This window comes from Brassica oleracea, chromosome C6, assembly GCF_000695525.1.
Source record: "Brassica oleracea var. oleracea cultivar TO1000 chromosome C6, BOL, whole genome shotgun sequence".
Classification (NCBI taxonomy): Eukaryota; Viridiplantae; Streptophyta; class Magnoliopsida; order Brassicales; family Brassicaceae; genus Brassica; species Brassica oleracea.
This window is the reverse complement of record NC_027753.1, coordinates 33,689,071-33,700,718: the sequence shown is the minus strand read 5'-3', so window position 1 is coordinate 33,700,718 and position 11,648 is coordinate 33,689,071. Positions and strand designations below refer to the sequence as shown.

Below are 11,648 nucleotides of genomic sequence, written 5' to 3'. Positions count from 1 at the left end.
GAGAGGGATGGAACAAGTGGGTAAGGGAGCTCGATTCGCCCGACAAACCAGTCGATACTGTTTGCACCACCCAACCTACAGCCGGAGCCGGGTCAGCAGCGGGGCCTTCCAGGACCGTCGATCTCACCAAGCGTTGCAAATATCACGACGTCAAGGGACATGATACCACAGAATGAAAATCACTCTACGCTCATTATCTCTTGTCCCTTGCGAGCGGTTAATTTAAGTTCGAACCCTTGAAAGCTAAACCAAAGAATGGCAAGAGCTGGAGCAAGAACAAGGAAAGAAGAGCCGAGTGCAAAGCCACCGGCAAAGGTCGACAAAAAGACGCTCAACGACGAGACGACGAGGAGGAAACCCCGAAGGATAACGGTGAGGGAGACTCCTCAGCCGACGAAGAGCATCTTGCTAACCGCAGACGCATCGAGGTTATACTCTCTCCGCAATCTTTGTCGTCCGATGACGATAACGACGATGCGCCTATACTCGGAGATCTGAGAGACGTCCTGAAGCGGAAGTTCGAGTCCAAAAAATGATAGCAGTCTCAAGCACAAAGATCTCCGGACGATGCTGGACACACGGAAGTCTCGTCGTATCTCGACAAGCGACGCTAACAACAACAAACGGCCAATTACCGACCTCCGAGATAAACTCAACGCTGGCGCCTGCGACTTTCGCATACAGCTCAACCGTTAAAAACCAACAGACTTACGACGACAGTTGGAGCGAGCTAAAGGTCATTTTCAACCTCCAGCGCATGACACCAACATATCCACTGACCTCTCAACCTTGCTAGACTCTAAGCGAGTACAAAAGGGACAGTCGTTGAATGTCATCATGGGAGGCCCCCCTCCTAGCGGAGACACTGTCCGTTCTGTAAAAGACTATCATCGACAAGTCGCGACTTCCCAGAAGTGGCCGACTAAACCGACAAGTCACACTCCGATAACCTTCTCACCGGACGACGCTGAAGGAGTTCACGCTCCCCATAATGATCCTCTTCTCGTCGTCCTTGGAATTGGAGAGTATGATGTCACCAAGATCCTCATTGACACCGAAAGTTCCGTCGAACTCATCTTCCGAGGAACTCTGCAGAAGATGGGAGTTGATCTTGACGACATAAAAGCGTCTTCCAGGACGTTAACCGGATTCAATGGATCCTCCGAAACTATCTTGGGAACGATCCGCCTCCCGGTACGCGCGTGTGGCGTTACTCGAACGATTAAGTTTGCCGTTGTAAGCACAAAAGCTCCGTATCACGCTATACTCGGCACCCCTTGGCTACACTCAATGCAAGCCGTTCCTTCCACCTACCACCAGTGCGTCAAGTTCCCTGGCACGGACGAAAGGATAAAAACGCTGCGAGGGGATCAAAAGGCCGCTAGGGATCTCCTAGTCGCCATAGTCAAACTCCAACGGTCATGTCTACCCGTTAATTTTGTATCTCACCCAACCTCAAAAGTCTGTTCCCAGGAAAGCGAGGCTCTCGAGTTACCTATTGACGACGCCGATCAAAGTCGAACCGTAAGGGTTGGTGCATACCTTTCTAAGGAAATGCAGCAGTCAATTCTGAACTTCCTCAGGAAGAACGTGTCTACATTCGCTTGGTCTATGGCAGACATGAAAGGCATCGACTCCCGAGCTAAACGTCGACCCAACATTCAAACTTATCCGCCAGAAGCGACGTAAGCTCGGCCCTGACAGGTCGAAGGCCGTAAACGAAGAAGTTGACAAGCTACTCGGTGCAGGTTCGATCGTTGAGGTCCGCTACCCGGAATGGTTGGAAAATCCGGTAGTCGTCAAAAAGAAAAATGGCAAGTGGCGCGTCTGCGTCGACTTCACCGATCTGAATTAAGCCTGCCCAAAGGATAGCTACCCTCTTCCCAACATTGACCGTTTAGTCGAGTCTACGGCCGGAAACGAGATGCTGACCTTCATGGACGCTTTCTCTGGATACAATCAAATAATGATGCACCCGGATGATCGCGAGAAGACAGCCTTCATCACAGATAGATGAACCTACTGCTACAAGGTCATGCCGTTCGGTTTGAAGAACGCCGGAGCAACCTACCAACGACTTGTGAACAAGATGTTCGCAGATAAGCTGGGCATCACCATGGAAGTGTACATCGACGACATGTTGGTTAAGTCGCTCCATTCCATTGATCACCTCCGTCATCTTCAAGAATGTTTCGAAACTCTCAACAAATACGGCATGAAGCTGAACCCAGCAAAGTGCACATTCGGAGTCTCTTCAGGCGAATTCCTCGGCTATATAGTCACACAGCGAGGAATCGAGGCAAACCCGAAGCAAATATCCGCGGTCCTGAACCTCCCAAGTCCGAGGAACAGTAGAGAAGTACAACGACTCACGGGCCGGATAGCTGCTCTAAATCTTTTCATCTGCTGATCCACCGACAAGTGCCTCCCCTTTTACGATCTCTTGCGGGGAAACAAGAAGTTCATTTGGGATGAGAAGTGCGAGGATGCATTTATTCAACTCAAGCAATACTTGACAACACCTCCAGTACTCGCTAAGCCGGACGTCGGTGATGTTCTATCTCTCTATGTCGCGGTGTCACAAGCTGCAGTCAGCAGCGTTCTGATAAAGGAAGACCGCGGCGAACAAAAGCCCATCTTCTACACAAGCAGACGCATGACTGGACCAGAGACGCGATACCCGACTCTGGAAAAGATGGCTTTAACAGTTGTCGAGGCAGCAAGAAAGCTTCGACCGTATTTCCAGTCACATTCAGTGGAGGTACTGACTGATCAACCTCTCCGAACGATACTCCAAAACACCAACAGATCTGGCAGACTCACGAAGTGGGCCATCGAACTCGGCGAGCTCGATATTACCTACAAGAACCGCACAGCGGCGAAGTCCCAAGTCCTTGCGGACTTCCTGGTCGAGTTGGCCCCAGAATTGGAACAAGATCTTATACTCCCAAGCTCAAACTGGACGCTGCACGTCGATGGGTCATCGACCAACAAGGGAGCAGGGGCCGGAGTCCAACTACAGTCCCCGACCGGAGAGCTAATCAGACAGTCTTTCAGCTTTGGCTTTCCCTCGTCAAACAACGAAGCAGAATACGAATCTCTGATCGCCGGACTCCGCTTACCAAAAGCCGTAAAAGCTAAACGACTAAGCGCCTATTGCGACTCTCAATTAGTTGCCAGTCAGTTCAGCGGCGACTACGATTCCCGCAACGACCGAATGGACGCCTTACCGAATGGACGCCTATCTCAAAATAGTGCAAAGCCTGGCAGCAGAGTTCGAGTTTTTCGAACTCATCAAAGTTCCAAGAGGCGAAAACATCTGCACCGACGCCCTCGCGGCCCTTGGCAGCAAACTTCATGATCAAGTTAAACGCACTATCCCAATACATCGTATCGAGAAACCAAGCATCGACATATTAACCGATCAAACACTCGTCGTTGCCCCAGTCATCGAACCCACTACCCCAGATGACGACGGATTTGGTCCTGATTGGAGAATTGCGTTTATCGACTACCTCTCGAAGGGAGAACTCCCAAACGACAAATGGGCAGCTCGCCGACTAAAAACACGCAGCGCCCATTACGTCGTTCTTGACGATGAACTACACCGCTGGACCGCGAGTAAAGTGCTCCTAAAATGCATTCATGGCGACGAGACAGCAAGGGTTATGGCGGAGACGCACGAAGGCGCTGGCGGAAATCATTCGGGCGGACGTGCATTAGCAATCAAAGTAAGGAGCTTAGGCTTCTTCTGGCCAACAATGAACGCAGATTGCGAGTCTTACGCGAGAAGCTGTGACAAGTGCCAACGGCACGCATTAGCGATCAAAGTAAGGAGCTTGGGATTCTTCTGGCCAACAATGAACGCAGACTGCGAGTCTTACGCGAGAAGCTGCGACAAGTGCCAACGTCATGCACCTAGCATCCATTGTCCAACCGAAATGTTGCGAACAACCACCGCCCCATACCCGTTCATGCGATGGGCAATGGACATCATAGGACCCCTGTTCCCGCCAAAGACGCTTCATCCTCGTCCTCACCGACTACTTCACCAAATGGATCAAAGCTGAAGCATACGCTCAAGTCATAGACAAAGAAGTCCGCAGTTTCGTCTGGAAAAATATTATTTGCCGCCACGGTTTACCTTATGAGATCGTTACCGATAACGGATCGCAGTTCATGTCAGGCAACTTCAAGGAGTTCTGTGGCAAATGGAACATTCGACTAAGCCCCTCCACTCCTCGTTACCCGCAAGGTAATGGCCAGGCAGAATCCTCCAATAAACTCATCATCGATGGCATTAAAAAGCGTCTGGATCTGAAAAAGGGTCACTGGGCTGACGAGCTCGACGGAGTCCTATGGAGCCATCGCACAACCCCGCGAGGATCGACAAAATCGACACCTTTCTCCCTCGCCTACGGCGTAGAAGCCATGGCTCCCGCTGAAGTCAACATTTCAAGCCTCCGACGCTCCAAGATGCCTCAATACGTCGAACTCAACAAGGAAATGCTACTCGACGCCCTGGATGAGAAAGAAGAACGACGAGATCAAGCTCTGCTGCGCATCCATAACTATCAACACCAAATCGAGAGTTACTACAACAAAAGGGTCCGTGCCCGACCTCTGGAACTCGGTGACCTCGTCATGCGAAAGGTGTTTGAAAACACTAAGGAGCTAAACGCCGGTAAACTCGGCGCCAGGTGGGAGGGACCTTACAAAATCATCAAAGTCGTCAAACCTGGAGTATACCGACTTCAAACTTCACGTGGCGAAGAAGTTCCCCGATCATGGAACTCGATGCACCTAAGACGTTTCTACTCGTAGGTGTATTCAAAAAAAAAAAACCGAGTAGATGCACCCCCGTGGTCACTTCCACTCGACCGAGTAAATGCGTCACTCACGGCCACTTTTACTCGGAGAAAATGAACTACGAATGGCTTGATCCTCAACCGAGGTACGTAGGCAGCCTTAAACAGGTCCAGCTGTAACAAAATTAAAGTTAAAATCTTGTTCTTTGTCTCAACTCCTACTGAGTAGATGCATGTTATCAAACCCAACGGCTCCCGTGTCTCCAGCAAGAGATACGCGGACACTATCGTTCCATTTCCTCGCTATGTCCTGATCAGACACTTATCATGAGGACCCAACAGTCGCTAGTCACCTATGCCCAAGGAGCATTGACCGACTATACGGAGTGAATCTTTAACCTTTCCTCGACTAAATGCGTAATGGACTAGCTCCCCAATTACTCGATTGTCATTGAGGAAACGGACGAAAGAACCTTCCACTCTTAGATTCAGTCCCTTGTTTTCGATATAGAACGATGCGCCTAGACATCGTCTCGATCGTAACACGACAAGAGTTGAATAAAGCCCCTAGCGGTTCGTTTCCTTATCTATTTGCAAAAGCCAAAGGTCAGGAATCTATTGTTTCTAAGCGAACACATCGCGAGACACTAAAGATACTGACATTTACTTTAACAAAGTTTGCAAGTACAGATGAGAAACACAACAACCCACAAATTTAAAGTCCGCTTAAAACATCGACTTGCCGATAAAATAAAAGCATGTCTAATCGTACAACAACAGGGTCTATCAAGACCACAAACAAAAAAAGACGAGGAGAAAAGAACATAGGTGAAACATCAAGGCACAAAATCTTGATCGTCAGGACCTTTGGTAGCGGCAGCAGTCGGGTCTTCAGCCCGAGTAGAAATAGGGGCAAGAGAGTCTACAACAGGAAGTGGAGGAACTTCCGTATCCCCAGCTTCGTAGGTCGTCTCCTCCTCAGCGGGACGTGGCAGCGACGCCTCCTCGATTCCATCGTTATCCTCCTCTCTATCCTCTAGTCCTTCGGAGGAAGAATCCGAGACAAGCCCAGGATCCTCGACGCCCACGTTCTCGGTCTCTCCCTCTCGAACCAGAGTGTCGCCCATCTCGAGGCCGCCCTTTCCAGGAAACCCCTTCAGATTCTCATTCTCTGGGCGCTCGTCAAAACCGCTTCCCACTGGGGACTTGACATGCTCGACAGGGATAGACGTGACGTCAACCAGTGGCTCCTCTGATGGCTCCTCAACAACTTCGAGCGAAGTAACGAGCCGAGAAGCCGTCTCTTGCCCGATCAAGTTTACGTTCGACCCATAGGGATCGAACGACGTTCTGAACTGGTCTTCGACGAAACGAGAAGGAAGGACCAGCGGAGAAAGTGTAAGGTCGTTATCAGACAGCGGTCGGTCTTCTCCTTCTCCAGGTTCGCAGCCGTTTGCTTCAAATGACTTTTCTCTCGGACGAGCTCCTTCCTCGCCGCGCTGGAAGACTTAAGCTTGCCCTCCAGTTCTTCGAACTTTACTCGAAGAATCTCTTTCTCCTCTGCGGCCTTCTCGTTGGCCTTCTTATGCTCCGCCCTTACTCTCTCGATGACCTTCAACCTTTCGCCGCGCTGGAAGATTTAAGCTTGCCCTCCAGCTCTTCGAACTTCACCCGAAGAATCTCTTTCTCCTCTGCGGCCTTCACGTTGGCCTTCTTATGCTCCGCCCTTACTCTCTCGATGACCTTCAACCTTTTCTGGGCAAGCTTCTCCGAAGATCCCAACTGGATCATCGTCTGTTTCAGAGTACTATCGTATTTCTCAACGAGAAAGTTCATACTCCCGTCACTCTGCAGAAACGACCAACACAGACCACGTGAGACGAATGAACCCGACGAATAGAATAATGAGATAAAGTATGAAGGGTAGCGCAGTTACCCGAGCTCTCGAGGAAGCAGCGTCTATGTATTCAGTCTTGAAGTAAAGGTCGTCCAATTGTGGCATCTCCTTCGTCCCACCACAAATTTGGCGCATCAGCTCCGCGCACTTAAGAGGATTAAGGATTAGGGGGGTCGTCTCGTTGTAGGAGAACTCGACGCGATCGGGGAACTCGATCTTCTTCCTCCTCACAGTAGAACCTTCTGAACGAGACCCTTTCCTCGCAGACGGATCAGGAATAGATCTCTCACTTGTAACAGGATCACTGCCCCGCGCTGAGACCTCTCTCTCCTCAGGAAGGGTTTCAAGAGAAACGTCGCCTCCCGCGACAACTTCGACGAGGCCCGTCTCCACATCAGAAGGACGCAGCTCTTCCTCGATGGACTTCTTCTTCTTCTTCTTCCTTCTGGGATGATCTTCAGATGCCGCTTCGGAACGGTCAAACTCGACGGAACCCCTTGTAGCGCCTTCTCGTCCTACTGCCGGCGCTTCGCCGTGATCAATGGAGGAAGTAGCCCCTTCGTAAGGTCTCTTCCTTCCTCTCTCTTCCTTCCTTGCTTCCAAACCCTCGGAGGTTTCGTCGAGAGAAGCGATCTCTTCAAGAGGAAGCTCTTCTGACGTTTTCCTCCTGGATTTCTTGCTCTTCTTCTTCTTTTTAGGACTCGAGGCAGGAGTCTCCACCCCAACGTCTTTGTCGACTAAACCAGGAGCTCCTTCCTTGGAATTGACTTCTTCGAAAGCAATTGCAGCTTCCCCTTCAACAATGCACTCAAATCCGGCACTCCCTCCATCCTTCTAGCTTCGTCTAGAAGTTTCTGCTGTTTCCGAGTAAAAAGGGACAGACGCGACTTACGGGGCCCGAGTACAACCGGAAGTCTCGATTCCCAATCAACTGTAAAAAAAAAAAAAGAAGAGAGACTAAATTGTTGATAGAACTTCTTGGAGAAAGACCGACGAACTCACCTCTAGCGATCCGAGCTTCTTGACGTCTTATCCACTCTTGACTAAGATCAGGCCAACGGAGATGGCTGTGAGCCGCGATCGCCTGAGCACTCTCGAAGAATTTCTCCGGGTATGCGATCGTATTCGGGTGACAAACTGCAACAACAAGAAACACGCTGTTAGAATACTCGAATAAGGCATGATGACAACAAACACTATCTACCAAGCGTTTTGTTCCATAGAACGCGGTAGTCGTCCCCAGGTGGCTCCGAGAAGGCATGCTCGTCAGACTTGACGTAAAAATATGAGCACTGCCAGTCCTTCGTCTTGTTCGGATGCCCAGCCAAGACATTGTAGCTCGAGCGCATCTTCACTGAAAATATTCCATGTGGCTCCACCTTCGTAAAAGTTAACTCTTCGAATACTCTCACACTCATCGAAACGTCTATCTCCGCTGCCATCACCATTAGCATAACCGCGATGCGCCGCGACCCGTTAAGCAACTGACAGATGGCGATGTCCCGACGGAATGCGTACGACGTGATCAGTCGGGGAATTGGAAACCAGAGCTTCGTATGGTCTCCAAAATAAGACTCATAGACACACTGATAGCCAATCGGAGGCGACCAAGGACGCTGTCCCTTGGAAGGAATGATGTATGTAACGTCGGCACCTCCACTTCGCCTTAATAAATCCCTCACCGTTTTGTGAGAGGAGCAAGAATCGAAGACATTCCCCCATGACTGAGCCCGCGGGTCACGAAGCAATTCGGACAGGAGTGGGCCGAGTTCTTCGAAGATCCCGCCAGGATGATAGATCGTGGGACGGCAGTCTATCTGGTCGAAAGGAATCTCCCGACTTGCTCGTCTCAAAGATCTTGAGGCTTGGCCAGACGCTTCAGAGCCGCTACCGCTCACGTCACTGCTCCCGACTTCAACGCGATCCGCGCATTCTACACGGATCATCTTATAAGCGTCAGCAACCAAAAGGCGTTGAGATAGGGTCATATTGTCTAAATCCCGAAGAGCGTCGTGATGAATCAAGTCGAAATCATCCGGTGGACTGTCGGCTACCCGTGCATCTCTGGTCGGACTCGGAGAATCTGCGACGCCCTTCCCTTTTTCTTCTCGCGACAAACGACCTCTCAGAGGCATGATCCTGGATTTAGGGGACGACTACAACCGCCAGACGATACCGATGAGCCTGTGTAAGGAGAAACGTTCCTAGAGAGAGAAAGTAAAAGTAGAGAGAAGGGAGAGAAAGCGGAATACCTGAACTTGCAGAGAAGAAAGACAAAAGCGAAAGGGAGGAGCCTATTTATAGCAAAAACAAGGGCACATCCTCCGAAGCGCAATCATTAGGTCTACAGAAACCTAAATGGGCCTCAAAGGCCGCCTAAATACCCAAAGGCTTACTCGCGACGGTTCATATTCTCGTTCAAACTGATCTCTAATCTAGATGCCAGACCGAAATTAATCCCCGATTTCGGTCTAAACCGGTTTTCTAACGTAAACCGATGAGATAAGCTCGAGCTCTTATATCGGGGTAATTCGCCTACCGAGTAAAATGTGCCTCCGTGACAAAAAACCTCGGCGAGCAAAGCAGATCATGAAGAAGTACTACTCTAAGCGACTAGAAACATCAATAAAACGGCGTGCGACTAGACACGCTAGGACCTGATATACGAACGAACCTGATCCACAAATTCACTGAGACCGCTACGCCGCTCACAAGTGAACTGGGGGGACTTATTGTAGGAGATGGATTACATCCCTCCACAAGGCCCATCGAATAACATGCCCTAGCCCGGCAAGCTTGACCAGCTTAGTCGGCTTAAGCGGCTAAAGATGTCGGTTCGACCCAGAGTACTTTTAGCCGATCAGTTAAGCCGACTAAATATGCTCGGCTTATAGAGAACAGTACCAAGGCCCGCATACTCGGCCTTTAATGACAGGGCCCAAAGGCCGACACGGTTAGGGCATCGCGGACGAGGACACTATAAGAGGGGATGAGGAGACAACGAAAAGGGACTTTTGGACAACGCATACAGAAGCGGCTACATCTAGGGTTTCCTAATTATCTCTTTGATCTTGTTGCTTAAACCTTTGATCTTGTCTCCTTATTTTCCGTCAATCTTGTAACCTCTTGTTTGATTCTAATAAAAGCGTCTTTAGTCACCCCATTCCTAAATTCATCATTCTAATCAACCGAATCCTGCACAAACATCTACCTCTCAAGATCTCCTATTACCATGTAATCTGGTACGTCCAATATGTAAAAATTTAATTACATGTATTAGTCTATGTCAACGATATGGTTACTAGAGGTAACAACAAATATACATTTATTTGTTTCTGTGGGGCTAAGGCCTTAATTAATTCTCATCATCCTTGCCCACTCAAATCTGTCCAGCAAACAAAGGACGTGGATTTGTTGATGTCATTATTTCCTTTTCTACGTAAAAGGCAATATGCAATTGGGATAAGGAAGTTAAGACCAAACTTAAACAAGAGTAGGATAGTAAAGCTTTGGGTCTAAATAGAAGACGCCACGGCCTTAATCAGATTTCCGGGGAAAAAGAAAGAACACAAGAACAAAGAGAGAATTTACAGAAAAAAAAAAAAAAAAAACTAAAAGAAAAAGATATATACTATTCAAATGTTTTTTTTTGGGATAGAGTTTCTTTGATTTCTCTTCTTTTTTGTAGTGTTTTTTTGGTATGTTACATACAAACAAACTTTTAAAGGGTTTGTGGAAATCCCTTTAATTAATAGTGAAAGTTGTGGAAACGGTTCCCATCCGAAATGTATTGAAGCTTGTGTTTCAAAGGGTTTCTTGCATTCAGTAAAAAAAAGGCGGTTTCTTGCATTAATTCAGCTTTTCATGCATTAAAGAAGCTTATGATGTTCTGATACCAACTGAAAGGGGCATAGGAGACCCATATGCTGTGTAGTGATTTTTTTGAAGATAATCTCGCAAAATAGCATAATAATAAAAAATTGTATCGAAAGTCTTTCTGGAAAGAATGTGTGCTTTGTCAAAAAAAAAAAAAAAAAGAATGATGTGTGTCCTTTTTGATATCAAAGCCTAAAGACATAAAAGACTCGATCGATATCACCAGTCCATTGCACTAAAGACATAAAGACTCGATATCAAAGCCTTGACTTTGGTTTAAATCATAAGAGTATATACTTCAAGCTGGACACGACAGAGTGGACACTTGGTGGATTTATTAATCCAGTCTGTTATGCAGCTTGAGTGGAAAACATGAGAACAAGAAGTAATTGTTGCGTAGCCTCCAAGAAAGAAACCTTCTTGACATATACAACATGCGTCAAACATATCCATATCAGGGCCAAGCACCTTGACACACTTGTGACAGTCTTTTTCCAAAATTAATCTGGAATAGTACTTTGGCCTTTTCACCAATCTCACCCACGACTCAACATAAGAATCTGGGAACTGAGTCTGACCGACCTCACGGATCGCATCCCGAATAGTCTTCCTCAGTAAATCGTCTGACTTACCTAAAGGGAAGCCTACCATTTTAACAATATTGATATCAATGGTTTTATGAAGTTTTTTATCTTTGGCTTCTTCAAGCATAACCTCCATATCCACTGGTGGCACCATTACTGTTTTCTCGACACGAACTTTGCAAGGAATCCATCTCTTCTTCAACCAAGTCTTCCTCTGCTTCACTAAGCTAGCCACGAGGCCAAGGACGATGCTGGTCTTTGATATTCCGTATTTTTAACGGTTTTAAACTCGTTTTGGAGCAATTAAATGGTCGGTTTTAATTAATGTTTTGGTCTATTTGATGCGTTTTGGTGTTCTTAAGTGTAATATGCAGGTTACTAGATAGCTTGAAAGAAAAGAACGCATTCGGGATTTATTCAGAAGCAAGATGGACCGAACGAGAAGTATTGATCGCACAGAGCCACAGATCGACCGATCCGGTC

At 48.0% G+C, this 11,648-nt stretch overlaps 1 protein-coding gene across 1 annotated transcript; it reads left to right on the top strand.

Moving 5' to 3' along the window:
* Positions 1 to 2,035: 2,035 nt before the first annotated feature.
* Positions 2,036 to 4,824, top strand: LOC106298052. Its single transcript, XM_013734156.1, has 4 exons — positions 2,036 to 2,359; positions 2,423 to 3,130; positions 3,174 to 3,901; positions 4,020 to 4,824. The coding sequence occupies exons 1-4, from the start codon at positions 2,036 to 2,038 to the stop codon at positions 4,822 to 4,824; spliced, it is 2,565 nt and encodes an 854-aa protein (XP_013589610.1).
* The last annotated feature ends 6,824 nt before the right edge of the window (positions 4,825 to 11,648 follow it).